At 30.8% G+C, this 21109-nt stretch overlaps 2 protein-coding genes across 2 annotated transcripts; both read left to right on the top strand.

The window, feature by feature from the left end:
- The first annotated feature begins 804 nt into the window (after positions 1–804).
- On the top strand, positions 805–2483 carry LOC132304208 (stemmadenine O-acetyltransferase-like). The gene has a single exon (XM_059801780.1). The coding sequence runs from the start codon at positions 899–901 to the stop codon at positions 2225–2227; it is 1329 nt and encodes a 442-aa protein (XP_059657763.1). The 5' UTR covers positions 805–898; the 3' UTR covers positions 2228–2483.
- An 8714-nt stretch (positions 2484–11197) lies between these two features.
- LOC132304207 (stemmadenine O-acetyltransferase-like) lies at positions 11198–13027 on the top strand. Its single transcript, XM_059801779.1, has one exon. The coding sequence runs from the start codon at positions 11511–11513 to the stop codon at positions 12828–12830; it is 1320 nt and encodes a 439-aa protein (XP_059657762.1). The 5' UTR covers positions 11198–11510; the 3' UTR covers positions 12831–13027.
- Positions 13028–21109: the final 8082 nt, after the last annotated feature.

The following is a 21109-nucleotide window of genomic DNA, read 5'->3' as shown; positions in this document are numbered from 1 at the left end:
TGATGGTGAAAGGAGAGACTGTTGGTCAACATAAACTTCATATCATAACAAAAAGTTATTAAAGTCTATCTTATTTGTAATTAGGATCTAACCAAAATGTTTCAGCACAAGAAACAAACATTATATATACAGAGAAAAACTTCAAAATTTGATTAAATATAGTTGATGGGCATACAACGCCATTCTACTATGAGAATATATATAATACACATGCCCTTGAACATTTCAAAAGTTTAAAAGGGCAAAACATACATTATAAGATTACTTTATGTTAGAGACTTGCAAAAATTAATTTGAGAGATGTTTCAACACACTTTTTAAAGATTAAGGGAGATAAAAGCACACTTATTAAAATAGGAAGTGAAAGTGGTATATGAAATATATTTTAAGGGTATTTTTCGCACTTAACCATTTTGACATGTTTTGGGGGTCGTTTTGATCTTAGTATTCCTAGATCTATCAATTCATAGGATTTTAAGTCAAAAACGATAACCAAATATGCATTAAAACGTTCAATTTGATCATCCATGAATGAAACCAGATATGCATTAGAACATTCAATTTGAACATCCATGAATGACCCTGATAATCCATTAATTAAACAAATTAGATATGGACTTTAGTGGACCCGATGACAGTGTTACCTACAGAATCATTCAATTTGGGTAGGGAAGCGTATTTTGACTTTCCTAGCCTATGCCTCTATTTAAGTGACAGTGTTACCTACATAATTACATATTACAGTGTTACCTACAGAATGAAGATTGAAGTTGAAACAGTGTTACCTACAGAATCATTCAATTTGGGTAGGGAAGCGTATTTTGACTTTCCTAGCCTATGCCTCTATTTAAGTGACAGTGTTACCTACAGAATCACACATTACAGTGTTACCTACAGAATGAAGATTGAAGTTGAAGTAGTCTCCACAGAGACTATCAAGCCATCTACTCCAACCCCTAATCACCTCCGCCACTACCAACTCTCATACCTTGATCAAATATCTCCCCCAGTGTTTATGCCTCTAGTATTCTTCTACCCATTGAATGATACTAATAATACCAACATGGACCTCATCAACCACCACCTCAAGAAGTCCTTGTCGGAGACCTTAACCCGATTCTATCCCCTCGCCGGACAGGTCATGAACAACCTCTACGTAGACTGCAACGACACCGGCATCCCCTACGTGGAAGCCCGAGCCACCTGCCGGCTCTCTGAAGTCGTCCGGGACCCAAACCCGAACGAACTCAACAAGTTGATCCCATATGAATTGGATGACATTAGGGACCTCCCTATGGTCATCCAAGTCACCATGTTCACTTGTGGTGGCATAGCAATTTCTATAGGCATCTCTCACAAGGTTGCTGATGCTTTTTCATTCTTCATGTTTGTCAATAGCTGGGCCGCCATTGCAAGTGCCAATTACGACGACATACCGTCTCCACGGTTTGAGTCGGCCGAGCTCTTCCCACCCAGAAACCTAATCGGCTACGAACCGACCACCGGCATGGTAAAAGAGAATATAGTGACAAAGAGGCTTGTGTTCACTGCCTCTAAGATAGCTGATCTTAGAGACAAATACACTAACGCCACAAGCAAAGAAAACCCTACACGCCCAACCCGCTTTGAGGCTCTATCTGTCTTCATTTGGAGCCGTTTCATGGCCTCCACTCGAGCAAAAACCGGTGGTCATGCTGACAAGACTTCCACCATGATAATTCATCACACGGTGAACCTGCGCATGAGGTTTGATCCGCCACTACCGGAGAACTACTTCGGAAATATATACTGGCACGCAATAGCAATACCGGCCATGGACAGTAGTAGTACTGAGGATGAGTGTTGTGGCTTAGTGAATTTGATGAGAGATTCAGTAAGGAATATCGATGTCGATTACGTGACACAACTCCGGGAGAATGACAAGCACTTGAACTTCATCAAAGAGCGAGCTGAGAGGTTCAAGAGAGGGGAGGTGGTTTCCTTTAACTTCACCAGTTTGTGCAGGTTTCCTACGTATGAAGCTGATTTCGGGTGGGGAAAGCCGGTATGGGTTTGTTCCGCTAGCCTTACATTCAAAAATTTGGTTTGTTTCGTGGACACTAGATTGGGTGATGGTATAGAAGCATGGGTTAACTTGAAGGAGGAAGAGATGCTCAAATTTGAAGCTGATCAAGAGTTGCTGGCAATGGTTTCCACAGCCCTAGATGATAATACTTCTGGGTTTTAGAGATTATTGGAATTGAATGTCAACTTAGGATGTTGGAAATAAATTTGATTTTAGAATTTTAGTACTCCCCTCTGTCCCAAAATAGCTTCTTTGACTCATAATTAATTAATTAGTATTTTTTATGTATTTGGTATACATATCCATGTGTGCATTTCATGTTAGTGGGGTAGTAAATGGTTTTGATGGAGAAGATTATGTAACCAAGAAGTATGGGAATTAAGCCTCCTAAATTCTATATCAGTGGGAGTTATTAATAGTCATGTTAGCGGGAGTTGTGTCTTTTAAAGATTATATCATTCATATGTAATTAATATATTTTTGTTCTTGGGGTCTAAACTTATTTATTCTAGTAATTTTATGAAGAGAATAAGTTAGAATTAAGTGAAAAAAAATATTTCTTCCTCCAATTCTCTTCCAAATTATTTTGAGGTATATTTGTTTGTTTAGCTCACTCAATGTGTGTTAGGCGTGTAGGGTTTTCTTTGTTTGTGCTGCTAGCTATCTTGGAGGTAGGGACGGAGCTACTTGTAGTTCAGTGGGGGGGCCCACCCTGAATTTTTTATTTTTTATTTCTTTAGCCTTGTTAATTTGATTTTTTTAATTATGCACCCACTGAACTATATGTAGCTCCGTCCCTGCCTCCAAGATAGAAATCACCGTTTAAAAAACATGAACCTAGCACCATTAAAAAAATATGTACCTGGCACGCGACTGATTAAATTTTAAAAATACCAAAATTACCCTTTACTGATTCCCAAAACGCCCTTCTTTTTTGTATATAAATCTTAAAGATAAAAGATATAATAGTAATTTTACATTCATTGAATTTTTATTTTTAATCTTTTTTAAATTGTAAGAAGGTCAGGCATTTTAGTATTTTTATCACCTCATTAACGGCCAATTGACAGGGGGTCCTTATTTGCCCCTACAATAAACGTTATGGGGTTTTCAGAACTTATATATTGGTGGTTATATAAACTATATGTATAATGCAGGGGTGTTAAATGCTCGCGGGCCTATATATATACCACAAGTCTTCATTGATTGTTTGTGCAAACTTCTTGTTCATTTTCTTTGCTTCCATCTTAATCTCCACGGCTAACATGCTCAAGTGACACATTTTACGTTTTTCATTTATGTTTTTTGAACTGTTACTCTTGAAACACACATAAGATATGTGAAATGTAAATTTGTATTTTAGAAAATTTCGTTGTCAAAACGAGTCCGATTGATTTGTAAACTTTTGGTTTGATTTGTCAAAACTCAAGATTAGAAGTGGAATTAAAGAAGTTCAAGTATTCATACTTCGATACACTCCGGGATAATGAGAACAACGTTTTAGAAATGTAAGAGAGTGTGTGAGGACACTTGGGAGATTCAAAATTAGGTTTTTGGAAGTTTTTTCATTATGCCTAACTTGAACTAGTTCAAGTTTTTGCGGAACAGGTTTAACTTTTGATGAAATACTCCATGTTTAAGTCTGGCCAACTTAAACCTGTTCAAGTTACTCATGAACCGGTTCAAGTCCCTTAGACCATTTTAGAAACTTTGTTTCCATGTCTGTTTTGGCCTTTTACTTTGGACAGACTCTTGCTATAATGAACATGCACGAAATTGACTTGTTTTCCAAATATAATTAGGTTTTCAAAAGTCTATATATATAAATATGTTTTCTCACTTAGGGTTTTACCGTTTTTTGCATACAGAATTCTGATTTTTTTAGAATCACCTTTGAGAGATATTTTTTTTTCAGAAAATCAAATCTGGTTTTTCTAATTTTCTTTTTTAGAGCACACACATATACACATGAGTAATTTAGGAGTGGTGTTCTCTATCTAATTGGAATTGAAACATAATTAGAGATTCAGAAATTCTGAGAAACATAATTTTAATTGTTCTTCGTCAAATTCAGAATTGAAGAAAACATTTTAGTCTTGCCTCCTTTACTTAAAGTTTATATATATATATATAAGTCCCGTACTCTTGCTCCCGGAACCACATTAAAAAGCTGAAAACCACCCATATGTATACATATTTATATATGCACACGCACACATATACATGCGGAGCGAAGTCAGACCCATCAGGGACAGAGCCATGTACACTTCAGTGGGGGCAATTGTCACCTCTAAAAAAAAAATTCCACTATTTTATCATTCTGATATATGTACTTAAAGAAATATTACTTTTATCCTCTGAAATTATTTTAAAAAATTAATATTACCCCCTCTCACTTGAGTTTCTGAATCTGTCCCTGTGAGTACGATCGTTATATTGCATGTATATACTTTAATTACTCCAAGTAAATATATGAACCAATAGCAATCCATGTTGTAGCAGTTTTTTATTAAAAGGTATTTTTAGCTTTATGGATAAGCAGGAGGTTCTTGCCTAGGTGATTGACTATGATTTGTGAAAGAGAGAGTCCACAAGCATTCTGCACTATAGCTGCATGCATGTGCTCGATCATGCAACAAGTATATCCATCCATATGTTTGGTAATAATAATTAGAATATATATATATATATATATATATATAATTTGTGTTTGTTTGAAATGTTAAAAATATATACATAGAATTTTGTCTTGTATATCTATGTACTCTTTCGAGTGTCTTGTTTCGGAAATTGTGACTCTTAAAAAATGATTATTAGATTGATCCCAAACCTTTGATGAGATAGGAGCCACATTCAGATTATCAATGCATTAAAGGGATAAAAATCCATTCACTCATTTCATACCGCTATATATACTGAATCTGAGTCTGGACTGCATATAACATTTCAGATTGCAACTTCAATAAATGGCCGAATAATCTGAAATAAGTTGCTATCTTCAACAATTTTATCATTAAAATTTTAAGAATTGAGCGTGAAAGGTATTGGATATTATATACAGAGATAAAATTAATTAGAGATTGACATCTAAATTTTTTGAGTAAGCTTCACAGGGCTCTCATTTTGAGTATTCTTACCCTCTTAGCCATTGAATTGAAAATTTAAGGGGAAATTTTTCTTTATGCCAAATAACATACTCACATAAACCCGCACCAAATTTTTTTATCTCAATAGTTCTTGTAGAGATACAATGTGATGTATATATATAATATATACACAATTTGTTGTAGATTTTGTACAAATCAAATTCTTATATTTGAGTACCATGAAACTTGAAAAAAAAAAAAAAAAAAAAAAAAAAAAAATTGATACAACAATAAATGGAAAACTAAAAAGATAAATAAAAGTTACTATGAAAAACTAAAAAATAAAGAAGGAAAAATAGACATATTTTATGAAAACAAATAAGAGTAGTAACAAGACTGTTAAAATTTTAGAATAATTACGTCATATTTTATCTCTGTTGATTTTAAGTCCGGTGTTAAAGTAGTCATTATTATTATTTTTTTAATAAAGATACAAAGAAAAAAAAAAAGAAAAAAGAAAGGCGTAACAAATCAATGCCACGTCTTTCAAGATAAAAATCATGAAATCCAATTCATGATAAAAATCATGTAACCTATTTCTATTTAAAATCAAAAGTGATAATTTTATTTTTTTATTTATTTTAAATACCACCTTTATGACATTCCAGAGGATTTAGGAACGGAGGAGGAAATAAAGGCTTGTATAAGAGCCTTAAGAGGTGTATAATACTTTTAATTATAGCTTTATGTGCATGAGAAAAGTCTTTTTTTTTTTTTAAGGGGTTTTAAAGTTACTCAAATTTTCTTATCATGCAATGTATTATAGTAACTGTCTTTTTCCTATTCAATTTTGTCTTCAAGTTGAGATGCTATACTAATGTGGGTTGTGGGACCCACTAACTGTGAGAGAATAAGGAGAGTTGAATTGGACTCTCTCTATCACATTTGGATAAAAGGTCTAAATGAAAGTTGGTGAAAATTGGAATGCTATCTTAAATTTATAACCACTCTTGTTACTATCCATCTGGGGCCATTTAGGAGGTCCTGTTGAACCTAACTTGGAACTCTAAAGTTAATTAAAAATATTTGATTAGAAAAATGATATTATACAATGCTATACTGATGTGGAATTGTTTACGTAGCTCACTATTTATGAGAGAACAAGTCGAATAGTTTAATCAGATTCTCTATCACAATTCGATCAAAGATTTAAATGAAACTAGTTGAAAGTTGGAATGCCATCTTAAATTACTCTTGTTACTATCAATCTGGGGCCATTTAGGAAGTCCTAACCTAACTCGAAATTATAAAGTTAATTAAAAAATATTTGATTAGAAAAATGATATTATATGGAGGGACACAACAAACGTTAGAGAGTTGCCTTCCAATTGAACCCTCTTTAGCAGCTCAATCAATTATTTTCCTCCCTCATAAAAGTTTGTTATCCGTACTTGTACCTGTCCCAATTGTTGTTGTCAATGATATCATGTCTCCAATGTTAATTGAAAGGCCAAATATGTTATCTACTGTTATGATTGAAGTGATTGATCTTAAATTTGGTAGTCGGATGAAATGCATCTCTAAGAACCACAAATGCTCTTTGAAGACTTCAACCTTCATTTCGTAGCCCACTCTTAGCACTGTCATATAATCCAAGTTATAGGATGTTTCTTAATGGATACCGCATTTCGCATGTTCTTACTCATTTTTATTATTTAAGATTTAATTTTATTATTTTTGCACTTTCGTTTTTGTTTCCGCTTCACGTGACTTAACATATAATTGAACCAATTGTTACTCCTCAGGTGGATTTTATAGACTGTAGTAAAATTAACATTGTTTTACGTCTTACGTAACATAGTAAATCTTACTGTTGATAATACTTATTTGTATTTTTTATTTATCATATTATCTGTTTAACAATTATTTTTCAAGAAGATTCTCCTTCACATTGTTAGAATATATTATTGCATAGAATATATTCATATACATATAAAGTTTACTTGTTCATCACACATAACCCCTCCTATATAAATTCCTCTTGTATACATCTCATGTATCAACACAATACAAACTTTTATACTCTCTTTTATATTTCTAACATGGTATAAAGCCTCTCGATTACTGGTAATAATTTTATCAGTTTATCGTAGTCACTGCCGGAGATGGTACCATCAGCCCCATCCCTAGCGGTGGTCAAAAGTATTATTGGGCCTCCCAATCAGCCTCCAAGACACATCAATGGTGTCAACAGTAGTACCACGTCACCTGCCACATCAGTTGCCATGTCAGACACAATCAGCAATGGTGCCCGCAGTAGTGCCACGTCAGTTGCTAATCGTGTCTCCATCTTCATCATAGGTGAAAACCCATCTTCACCAAGTTGTTTCTGCCATGTCGCTTGCAAGATCTCATTTCCAAACTTAAATGATTTCATTCAATTCACCTTGATTTTGAGGGACTCTTATAATTTATTATAGAATATATTATTGTTATATTATAGAATATATTCTAATCATATATAAATTTACTATATAGAGTTTAAGTTTCTTACTTTCCATACATCTCATCACATTTATAAATTCTTATACAGTTTCTCTGTTTTGTATTTAACACACATAATACGTAGTATCATTTAAGGTAGGACTTTTCAAACCAAAAATTTTAGGTGAGTTTCATTAATGAATAAATGGATGGCATGCCTAATTATCTTCACAATTTTTTTTACTTTTTATTTTTTGAAAATCGTTATTACTCAACATTTATGGGAACTTGACTTTGTTATAGACTCTCTCTTTTCCTCTCCACACTTTACAGGGTCAAACGACAAGTGCGTAGTTCAAAGTCCAAATCCAAAACCAACCATATGCTTTTATTGTTACTAGATGTGGTTGGTAGATGATGATCCTCTTCAATGCAAGTTTTTTTTTTTTTTTTTTTTTTTTTTCATGTCAAATCAAATGTATCGTTTTAAGTGTTGCACAACCTCGCTTCAAAACGCTATAAACCTTTTCAATTTTTTTTTATTTTAATTTTTAATATTACATGAACTTCACTTAGTAAAAAATATATAAATAAATAAATACTCTTATCATTTCCCTATTTCGAAAAAAGGTGAACTTCCTTTGTGAAAAGAAAAAATTATTAGATACATGGGATGTACCCAATAATATCACACTCTCATTCAATAAATACTCATAATTATCCTTTTTATAAGAAAAAATTACCTATTATTAAATGTAGCCACTATTTTTTTTAAGTAGATGTAAGCCCTCTAGTGTCTAGGGTGCGCTAGACATGTGTCCAATTAATCAAAATGTATAATTTAAGTTGGTTGTTGGTTTCATATATTGGTGATGCATTGTGACTGATTACGCATTCTAATAATGCAGTATACTCAATGATCCATTGATCTTCTCATTTTATAAATATTCAAACGTATTAAAAAATTTTGAATAAATTACACAGACGCTTTTTGAGATTTGAAGTAATGTCACTCAGTAAATAGTCAATGCACTGTTTATATTAACACGGCTGAGGTTTCAAGTACCATCAAACACATCCTTCCATATTACTGTAATATCAAAAAATAACCAGTATGCCATTTGACTTTTCAACAATCACTTTTAAAATGACCCATTTAACCTTCTTAACTAATGCCAAAAACTAGACCACCGCCGCCGCTATACACAGAAATTATATACATATATAATACAACACATATATACACTATAATATGCACCAAGTCAAACATCCCAAAACACATACATACATAAATTGCCTTGCAACCTGGTTGTGACGAAGTGTATTGTTGGTTTTGGTAATGGCAGGGATATTATCGTAAACTAACATTATTGATATTTTGTGAATATAATTGAATTAAATAATAAGGGGCAAATATGACATTTGAAATTTGGTGTCAATGTAATTATCTAAACAAGTACATTAATAATTCGCTGAGTGGCATTGAACCAAATCTCAACAAATATCGATGCAATTTATCCATAAATTTATTTGATGAAAGGATTTTGGACTCGTGTATCAGTTGAGATGCCTACAATGTGATGCATCACCAGAACACAATCTAGGTCTATAACTTTTTTATGTTTTCGGATTTTTATTGAAAAGAATGAATATCTAAACTTAACCTTGTTAAACGAGCATTAATATCAAAAGGATAGTACCCTTAAAACGTTACTTCAAGGCTATGCACGATTATATATATATATATATATATATATATATATATATATATATATGGAAGAGAAGTCCACAAAAGAACTGTCAAGAAAACCTTATCACTAGCTAAGGGGAAAAAAGTAGTCATCTATTTATCAAAAAATAAAAATAAAGGTATTCATCTAGTTGATCTCCTGATTTTGTTTCGACCACCAACAACTAAAATATTAGCAGTCCACTGTGAGAGTCAAAAAAATGTAATTTTGAAATACTAAGCGAAAGTTTTCAACTGAAAAATGCATGAACCACCAGTTAAAGGACGTGACTTTTATTTATTGAATCATTTCTGATCAAAATGGATTTGCTCGAGTCCAAAACAGGTTCGTCCAAAGTAGAATGACAAAAATTATGTTAATTAGTTCAAAAAGTCTACATACAATAGTCTAATTATTACTGCAAAACATATGGCTCTGATATATATATTACTCGTTGCACGGGAACAACCACAGTGAAAGCTCGTACGTGTACTCGTTTCTTTCACAAATCTTGGTCAATCACCTACCTAAGAACCTCCTCCTTATACCCAAGGCTACAAGTACTCTTCACTCAAAAGCTGTTACAACGTGGATTGCGCATACATACATATATATATATATATATATATAAATCTACACACATCCATGCACTACAAGCTTTGAATGCTTGTGGCTCTCCCTCTTCATTTTTTTTTTTCTCTCTCTCTCTACATGTATCATTCTCTTTTGAGATTTTAAAACTATCTTTTTATAAAAAATTGGAACTATCAAAAATAAAAATCAAAAGAGCGAAACGTATTTTGGAAGGATGGGGTACGTCCCACAAAATAAATAAATTACTTTTTTTATTTTTGGTTGTTTCAAAATAATTGTTCCAATTTAAAATCTAATATACTAATTTTATTATATTTTTAATTTACCCTCCGAAATTATTAAAGCAATGACCTCATATGATTCACCATATAAGAATACATATATTTAAAAATGATAATACTTAGCTACTCACCGATTAGTAGTTTTATCCTACTTATCCTTTGTGTGCTCCAATTATAATTTATCACATCAATTTTAATAATAAAATAATTCACATGTATTTTCTCGGATCAACTATTTAAAAAACGTGAGTTATTTTTTTATTAAAACTGATGTGATAAATTGTTATTGAAACATAATGAGTAGGGTGAAGCTACTCACTAATGAATAGCTAAGCATTATTTATTTAAAAATTTACTCTTTATTACATTAACTCCCGAAAGGAGGTATTTTTTTTTTTTTATATAGGATGGAGGGAGTATTATTTTAGTGGGTGATGGATCAAATCAACTAAAGCTAAAGACCAAAAAATCTCTCTCCTCAATTACTAAATTACTTTTCTCAGTGATAGGACGGAGGAGTTGACAGTTTGCTTCTATATATGGAGTTGGACTATACAACGGATTGACATTGGATTATTGATTAGATTTTGTTTTTAAAAGTTAACAAAAATGTCATTGTTAGGCTCTATTTATTAGACTAACAACAAAAACTAATAGATTTTTACAACAGTACTCAGATAGAATTTATGGAAGGCGAGAGTTTGATCTTCGATCATTAATTACAGTGTATTGGTGACAACATTATCCTAATAAAAGAGGGATCAAGTACATTTTGTTGGTTAAAATTGGAGGAAACAGTTTTCAAATTTAAATTAAGAAGCAAGTGTTGTGCCGTCAGAGTGGTTGGGTTGTTCCCCAAGCTTTAAAGCTTGTGTTCGAATTTTGTACCCTTCTCCTTTCTACTAACCACCAATGTACCCCTATCATTCTTGCCATGAAAAAACAATTTAAGTCAAGAATACTTAATGTGCCGCTGCCTTACTACCAACAGCCACGAGAAGTTTCATAATATTTTAGAAATATTTTAAGTATTCATCTCAATCAAAACTCTCTTGTTTTCTTCAATGAATGAAGGAGTGGGAGGGTTGCCACTTGTCATAATACTCTAGGATATTGCAGAATTTATCGGAATCAGCGTTTATTTTTATTATGTGTGCACACAAAAATTGCCAACCTCGTCTATTTAAGGAACACTCGTAACCATTACTTTAAGTATAGTGGTACCTAGAGATTAATTACATAAACTTCTCGTCGGTACTCTTAGATCAAAATGAAGATCGAAATTGAAGTTGTCACCACAGAGACCATCAAGCCATCTTCTCCAACCCCTAATCACCTCGGCCATTACCAACTCTCATTCCTTGATCAATTAGCTCCCCCTGTGTTCATGCCACTAGTCCTCTTCTACCCACTGGACACCAACACCAAATTCACCAACATGGACGTCCTAGACAAGTCCAACCACCTCAAGAGCTCCTTATCCGAGGCCTTAACCCTATTCTATCCCCTCGCCGGACGAGTCGTCGACAACCTCTACGTGGACTGCAATGACACCGGCGTCCCCTACGTGGACGCCAAAGCCGCCTGCCGGCTCTCTGAAGTCGTCCGGGACCCGATCCCACACGAACTCAACAAGTTGATCCCATATGAATTGGATGACATTAGGGACCTCCCTATAGTCATCCAAGTCACAATGTTCACTTGTGGTGGCATAGCAATTTCTCTAGGCATCTCTCACAAGGTTGCTGATGCTCTGTCATTCTTGTATTTTATCAATAGCTGGGCCGCCATTGCGCGTGGTGATTGCGACATACCATGTCCACTGTTCGAGTCCGCCGCGCTCTTCCCGCCAAGAGACCTCACCGGCTTCAAACCGAGCACCGGCATAGTAAAAGAGAACATAGTGACAAAAAGGCTTGTGTTCACTGCCTCTAAGATAGCTGCTCTCAGAGACAAATACACAAACACCACAACCAAACACTGCCCCACACGCCCAACACGCATTGAGGCTCTATCTGCCTTCATTTGGACCCGTTTCATGGCCTCCGCTAGAGCCAAAACCGGCCATGATGACAAGACCTACACGGTCCTCCACGCGGTGAACCTTCGAAACAGATTTGATCCGCCATTGACAGAGAATTACTTCGGGAATATCAGCCGGCACGCGGTAGCATTTCCTTCCATGGACAGTACTGAGGACGAGTGTCATGGGATAGTGGATTTGATGAGGGATTCGTTAAGGAAAATCGATGGGGATTTCGTGACAAAGCTCCGGGAGACTGACAACCACTTGAACTTCATCAAAGAGAGAGCTGAGAAGTTTATCAGAGGCGAGGTGGTTACGTTTAGCTTCACTAGTTTGTGCAGGTTTCCGACGTATGAAGCCGATTTTGGGTGGGGAAAACCGATATGGGTTGGCTCTGCTAGCCTTACATTCAAGAATTTGGTTTGTTTCATGGACACGAGGTTGGGTGATGGCATTGAAGCATGGGTTAACTTGAAGGAGGAAGACATGGCCAAGTTTGAAGCTGATGAAGAGCTGCTGACAATGGTTTCCACAACTTCAGATGGTAAAACTTCTGGGTTTTAGAGATTAATTACTTGAATTGGATGACATTTTAGGGTTCTAGTCAAACTGTGTCTGAATTTATGTAATATAACTTTCTTTTGTGTGCGTCTCTTTTTTCTTCGTTGAAAGTGTACAGAATTTTATGTTCTAGTTTTGGGTGTGAAGTTGTAAGTATGTTCTATGTGAATTTTATAAAATTAGACTAAAAGTTGTGGTCATTTGTTGTGGAATTGGATTTTGGAATCGAAAATTGTGAAATTAAAAAGAATTAATTTCACAAATTTTAATTTCAGAACTTCAATTTTATGTAATCAAACACAACTTAAATGTATTATAATTCTGTATGTATATTGTACTTTTTTATTTTTTATTTTTGGGATGAGTTAAATGTGAAAAAATTTATTAAAAATTATCAATAAATCTCTATTAATTACCAAGCGACCTTCTTTTGACACAAATATGAAGGCCAACACAGGCTTACTATTAAGATTTTGTGCAACCCTCTTTGGCTCTCGTGCACCGAAAGGCCGGCATCATTTTGGTGCACAACTGTCCAAACAACAACAACCTTATTTTAAGACAGAAAGAGTATTTATATTGATATGTTTGATGTACAACACCTTTATTTATATTTAGATATATTTTAAGTGAACTTTTTGTTTATTAGGATAAAAGTTCTCAGATTATTGTTTTAGGTATGACCATATGAGTTATATAATTCTTTTTTTTATCCACAAATTATTGAAAACGGATCCTACATGGCTATCTAGGTGGCAAAAGAATTCTATTATGTAGGCAGCAAAAGAATTCTATTTAGCGTGTAGTTGACGTCATCAAGGATAAGGTTGACATCGTCCATTTATATACATTTATAAACTAGCCACAAACTCGTAATGAACACATATATACATCTATAAATTAGCCACAAGCTCATAATAATTTTAAAACTCTCATAATTCGGGTCAATTAGAGAGAAAATTGAAAAACATCTTTCTATCAATTTGTTGACTCTTCTTCAACAAAAATGGTAACTAAAACTCCGTTTATTTGGATCATAAAATATTTAAGAAAAATTAATTTAAAATTTAACAAAAATAAATTATTCATCAATTTTCGACAAGTAATTTTACATACTTTGGTCGATAGACTTGACTTTAACCTCTACGTAGATATTTGCCAAACGAAAAAGTAAAAATAAAAATATATTTTATGTAAAATAAAATATTTTACACGGAGCCTTAAATGAAAGAAATTAAAAAAGGATGTGGAATAAATATATATATATACCAAGGGCCCAGTGGTATCTTTTCTACCTTTTAAAGAGTTTTTTGCAATGAAAAAAATAAAAATATAAAAAAAGAAGAAGAAATACATATATAATTAGAGAGAAGATGAATGAACATTTATGGCATTAATGATGGAAACCACACCCTATATATAGGGCTTGTTTGTGATGTGTTATGATATTATTTTTTTTTATATTGGTCTTAAATTTGGGCTTATATCATGTTTTGGATGACTAATATTGATTTAAAATAGTTTATAACATATCAAATTTTTTGACCAAAATTCATATCACCAAATTTGTAATATTGTGTTTTTTGACACTATAACGGAGAAACTAAAGCAAATTTTTGAATTTTTCAAAACAAATTTTCGTTACCAAACATGTTTCTGATTTTTATCCAATATTTGTGTGAAGAGTAATTGAATATATACATAAATGCAATCCTTTTGCCATCCGAACAGTTAATACCCAGAAGAAACAGCTAATAAGTATGATCTTCTTTTAACTTATTGAATATTTGTGTGAAGAATAATTAATTGATCCAACACTATTCATTAGATGTTTTAAAGTGAATTATTTTTTGAAATGCATTCGATGATTATAAGTGAATCCATTATATTATTGAGTATGAGTATATATTAATTTAAAAATTATTTTTCTTGCAAGACATAAAAATATTTCAATTCTTTATATTTTTTATAGATGATCAATCAAAATCGTTGGGATCAAAAAATTCACTTGGAGTCAAAGTCTTCAAAGGCATTTTTCTTTGTGTGTATGGATGTGATATTAGTTGTTTAGATAAGTAAAGATATGTTTGGGTTGTAATTTTAAGAATAATTTTATATTTTTAAAAAATTAAAAATTATAAAATAAAAAAAATAAAAATTGATTTTTTTTTTTTTTTTAAATATTTTTTATAGTTATTTGAAAACAAAATTATTATTTATTTATTTATTTTGTGGGTAAGTTGGATTTGAAAGATGCCATCAATCAATATTGGTTGCAGACACTTGCCTAAGCCTAAGCATGACGTGGCCAATTGAAGTGGCATTTAGGTCGATGTTGAAATGGGATCAAATGTCTTTCAATCTTTGTTGTTCGTCGAAACGATAAGGCAAATTATAGACTTATAGTGGGTGCCAGCCTGTCCTCGCGGATGGCTAAATGACGCCCGTGCTCTCGGTTGTTGCCAAGTGAATTTCAGACAAAACATTTTTTTCGAAACAAAATTCACTTTCATGCGTTTTGTTTAAGGTATGTTTGCTATGCGTTTTTTTTTTTTCATGTTTTTATTTTTGTCAGACATTGTAATAATGAACGGAATAAAAATTGGTGTTTAAGTCAAATATAGTTTATTTTGTATGATATCAAAACATTTTGTGAACAATAATAAAAAATCGAAACAACAATTTATTATTTTAACATGTTTGAGTACTATACCAACGGATACTGTACCGATCAACAGTAAAAATAAAAATAAAATAAAATAAATTTTTTTTAAAACTTTTAAATGATATTTTTAAATTAATCATTATATTTTTCAAACTTATAATATTTTTTTATTAAACATGTTTTCATATTTTTATTTAAAAAAATATTAAAACAAATAAACTTTACCAAATAAATTTATATCGAAACGTTCTGTAAATAGTGGCAAAAAATCGAAACACCAATTTGGTGTTTTTAGAAATTTCAACAGTGTAATAACGGGTACTGTAGCGATGAACCGTATTAAATGACATTGCTTTTTTATAATAATAAAAAAAAAAATCTTAAATGACATTTTAAAATTAACCATTATTTTTTCAAACTTACAAAACTTTTTTTCTTTTTTCTTTTCTTAATTGGTACGCGCACACACATACCTCCGTTTAGACTTAAGCTCCTGACTTCTTTTTAAAAAGTAGGGACCTGAACTAGGCCACTGGATGTTGATAACTTATTACAACACTTTTTAACCAAATATGTTTTCATATTTTTGTTTCTAAAAATCTTACAATAAATTAAGGTTAACAAATATGTCTTCAATTACTATTCAAAACAATTTACAACAAAACACGTAACAAATGGACGTTCCAAAACATATTCTCAATTAATATTCAAAACATCCTACAACAAAACATTTTCGAGTTAAAACAAAATGCAAATCAAACATGACCTAAATTAAAATTTTCAATGTTTTTTTTATGTCACCCTTCAAATTTTAAATGTTGGGTTACAAAATAGTTCCAAAATCTAATTTACAATCTCAAGAAAAAATCGGCGGGTCGCATTAACTAAATTCGGACCACAAACTTAATATCAACAAATATAATAATCTTATAGACAAAAGAAGAAAAATGTAGACTTAATCATAATATTCCCACCTAAAGTGCGCATTGTTTGTCCAAATCTAATTATTGCGGGCTTCGATCTGAAGGCATGTTATATATTAACATGCATGACATCTATGAAACTAGCTACATAGTTCACTCATTTCACACCCACTACACTAGTGATTTGTTGTGTGCACGTACACATACATAATTAATATGATAAGTATATATGATCAAGAGTTCATGAATACCTCAGTCTTGTGATTAGTCATGCACATACATAAATTCATAATCCATGTGGTAAGTGTATATTACCAAGAGCTCTTTCATCGATTGTCTGTATTATTTAATAAAGTACATAATATAAAGTTCTTACATGATTTTTTTTTTTTTTTTGACATTATTTAGTGGTCTAATTAATAGAACATTTAATTTTCGGAACAAGCGAATGTAACCGTAAATGATCTGAAAACACATCTATTTTTCCATAAATTTGTATTGCAAAATTATGTACCAAAATACATTTGTATTTTAATAGTAGAACAAAATAACTTAGTTTTGTTATGTTAGACATATTAATAATATAAAGAATGAGAATAGTGTGGTTGGATTCAGGGACGGAGCTAGAAAAAAATTTCAGGGGGCACATTATAGTACCATATATGTATAATATAATGTACATATATATAGAGTGGTGATCTCTTGCTCTCCATGGAGCAATAAAATTTATCCGCACTTTCTATTAAGACCATTAGATCTAATTTAACGATTAGTATAGAAACCCACCTATATTCTTTCCTTTTAATACAAAACTACCATCATTATTTATAGTTTCTAAATTTAATATTTACCAAACTACTAATTACAACAATAAAAAGTAATTACTAAAAAATTATTTATAGAAATCTCTTCACCTCTAAAAATAACGTCTATTTCAAACAAAGACCTACAAGAGTACTACTTTCCCTTTCTCCATACAAATTGAATTTGCAAGTTTTCTACATCCTTTGTCTCCATATAATCATAAGTAAATAAAAATAAATTTTATTTTTTTCTGCACAACACTTCAGTCGCATAAAATTTAATGGATTAAAATATCTTTATTTATTTATTTTTTTTTGTCTCTTGTAATTTTTTGTTTAAGAGAGACGTGATTTCCAGAGGTGAAGAGATTTTAAATTTTTTTTTAGTAATTACCTTTTATTATTGTAATTAGTAGTATTGGTAAATATTAAATTTAGAAACTATAAATAGTAACAATGGTTTTATATTAAAAGGAAATGATGTAAGTAGGTTTCTATAATTACCGTTCGATTAAATCTAATGGTCACTGTAGAAAGTGCGGATCAATTTTCTTACTCCATAGGGAGCAAGAGATCATTACTCCATATATATAAGTCATGAGTATATATATATATATAAAGAGATAATAATATTTTTGGAATGAAATTTATAAATATAAAATATAAGAATTAAGGAAACAATTTAAGATAAAAAAATATGAAATATATATAGAATTCTACGGAGAATGAGAAAATTTAGGGGGGCATTTTTCATATTTTCATTAAAAATATATATATTATATATATATATATATATATATATATATATATATATATATATAATATAAGAGAGGGAGAAAATCTAGGGGGCACGTGCCTCTCCTGATTCTTAATTGACTTTGTCCTTGGTTGGATTCAAAAATTCATATACAACATACATCCTACATAATTCTCTCTTTGTCTATTATAATCTCTCGTCCGAGGTGTAAATAGTCTAAATGAGTGTGAAGAAAAAAATTCGATATTACTTATTGCAAATTTTGACTTTGATATATTTATTAAGTGTTTTGTTACATAACTCAATACTAAACTTTTTAAAAATACGGACAAATTAACACTTTAAAAAATGTAAGTACGTGCACGCCTCAAAGTCTGAATAATTTCTTGGAATATACAAATTTCAAAGTTCAGCATTAGTTTTGAGTCAACTTCATGTTTCAAAAGTCTGTTGATCATTTAATGGCATTAAAGTTTCAGAGATCGTTATTGATTTTGGGTTATTTTCAACGATATTTTATCCATTACAACAAATACTGTGAACTAAAAATATCTAAAGATTATAGTTTAACCGCAAAACCTCATAAATATGCTCATTGCAGTTTCACAAACTAGCCTTTCTTCTTTTCTCTTGTTTTCTAATATAAGTAGTTTATTCTTTTATATTAAACGATTAAGATTTAATTTATATATAAATTTTTTACACACCAATAAATAGGTGAACAATCTTAATAATAGAATTGTTCACTTATTTTCTGGTGTGCAAGAAAATGTATGCACACCTCAAATATTAACCGTTAGATTTTATTGGGCAGTTAAAAAAGTAGTTTATTCTTTTATATCCAACTATTAAGATTTAATTCGTACATAAATTCTTTGCACACCAGTGAGCAGGTGAACAGTCCTAATAATAGAATTGTTCATTTGCTTCCTGGTGTGCAAGAAAATGTATGCGCACCTCAAGTTTTAACCGTTATATTTTATTGGGCAGTTAAAAAAGTAGTTTATTCTTTTATATCCAACGATTAAGATTTAATTCGTTCATAAATTCCTTGCACACCAGTGAGCAGGTGAACAGTCCTATATTTATAGACACACACACACAAGAGATGGATTCTAAGGAAAAAAATAATAATAAAAAAAATAAAAAAGCTGGAAAAAAATCCGAAGAGAAATAAATTAAAAAAAAAAAAAAAAAAAGAGGGAGAAAAAGAATCCATATACAAGATAGATTCTGAGATTTAAAAAAATATACAAATTTAGTTTTATATATATACACGAGTATATATTTCTTTTTACAACTTATTTCCTTTTCTTTTCTTTCCTTTTTTTTTTTAAAAAAAAAATCCATTTATACAAGGATAGTTGTAAAAATAAAAAATAAATACAAAAAGAAACATATATATATTAATATATATATATATATATATATATATATATATATATATATATATATATATGAGGAGTGAGTGACACTGCATTCCATTCACATAATTTTTTTTTTTTTTTTTATCTAAAGAAGATAGAGAAACAATGAGAAACCATTCACACAGTGAGCATATATATATATATATATATATACATATATAGTTAAAAACAATTGTGAAAAGAGAGAGAGAAAAAAGAATAAGGTAGGTAAGCAAAATAAGAATGAAGGTTATATATATACATACACACATGTACAAGTAGGATAAAAAAAAATTAAAAAAAAATGAAGAAGAAGGAGAAGAACAAATATAAAAGAATAATTTATTCTTGAAGTTTTATAGTTTCAAAAAAATAAGAAAGAAATATTAATTACAACTCAGTAGCTTGCGGGACTGTGTTTAGTACTCCTCATATATTAATTACTTGAGTTTCTATTTTCATGGATTCTATAAATATTACTTTTTAAAACAAAAGCACCCTTTTTAATTATCTAGCCTTTCTTCTTCTCTCATTTTTTAATCGATCCGTATAGAGATGCGTGCACGTCTCACCATATGGTTCGATTATAAGAGAAGATATATATATATATATATATATATATATATATATATATATATATATATATATATAATTGAGTAGTGATCTCTTGCTCCCAATGGAGTAAGAAAATTTTTCCGCACTTTTTATAGTGACCATTAGACACATTCTAAACCCACCTATATACTTTCTTTGAAATACAAAACCTCTATCACTATTTCTAATTTTCAAATTTAATATTTATCAATACAATTAATTATAACAATAAAAGGTAAATATTAACAAAATAAAAATAGAAATCTCTTCACTTCTCGAAATCACGTCTCAGCACTAATTGAAATTTTTTTTTTTTTTTATAAAAAAAATTTATAAGTGTTAGAAAATTGCATCCATGACTTGATACTAAAGTTGAGTTTGTCTATTTGAGTGTGAAAAAGAAATTAAAAACTACACTATTGACATACAAAACAATGAAATATCAACTAAAAAATAAAAAAATAAAATTAAAAATAAAATCTCTATTTTTTTATTCACTTGATCAACTTAACGTAGTTTGTGATTTGCGCTACACTTCACTTATAAAAAAATTAATAGATTACAATTTAAATTATTGTATACCTCCCTACATGCTATATAAAAATTAGAAATTCAATCTATTTTTCTCTGACTATTTGTCACAAATTCTAACCAGTTGTAAACACATTCCAATTACTCATCTGTCATAATAAGTTGCACAATATATTTTTCTAGTTCTACTATAATAACAAAAATTAAAATATGCTATTATTCAATGAAATTTTTGATTTCCTTTATAAATTAGTTATTTTTCTTAATATTTTCTTTAATATTGCTATTATTTTACTATCATTATTTTTTATTTTTTTAGTACTTACCTTTTATTGTTATAATTAATTGTATGGGTAAATATTAAATTTGGGAAGTAAAAATAATGATAGTGGTTTTGTATTAAAAGGAAAGTATATATGTTGGTTTAAAATGTGACCATTAGATTCACTATAAAAGTGTGAAAAATTTTTCTTGCTCCTCATGGAGCAAGAGATCACTACTCATATATAATTAATAATGTTATGTGAACAAAAACACTCAAGATTATAGTTAATGTTAGGATTGGTTAGTTTTAAATGTATTAATTACTTAAGTTTCTATTTT

The sequence above is a fragment of the Cornus florida genome, unplaced genomic scaffold, assembly GCF_030987335.1.
Source record: "Cornus florida cultivar Cherokee Brave unplaced genomic scaffold, ASM3098733v1 CherokeeBrave_3.0.0_Hap2_Chr04, whole genome shotgun sequence".
Taxonomy (NCBI): Eukaryota; Viridiplantae; Streptophyta; class Magnoliopsida; order Cornales; family Cornaceae; genus Cornus; species Cornus florida.
Note: the sequence above shows the minus strand (reverse complement) of the source record. Positions and strands in the feature narration are given on the sequence as shown.

Excerpts from the sequence above, each read along its gene's own strand:
- LOC132304208 (XM_059801780.1), top strand. The coding sequence starts at position 899 with ATGAAGATTGAAGTTGAAGTAGTCTCCACAGAGACTATCAAGCCATCT.
- LOC132304207 (XM_059801779.1), top strand. The coding sequence starts at position 11,511 with ATGAAGATCGAAATTGAAGTTGTCACCACAGAGACCATCAAGCCATCT.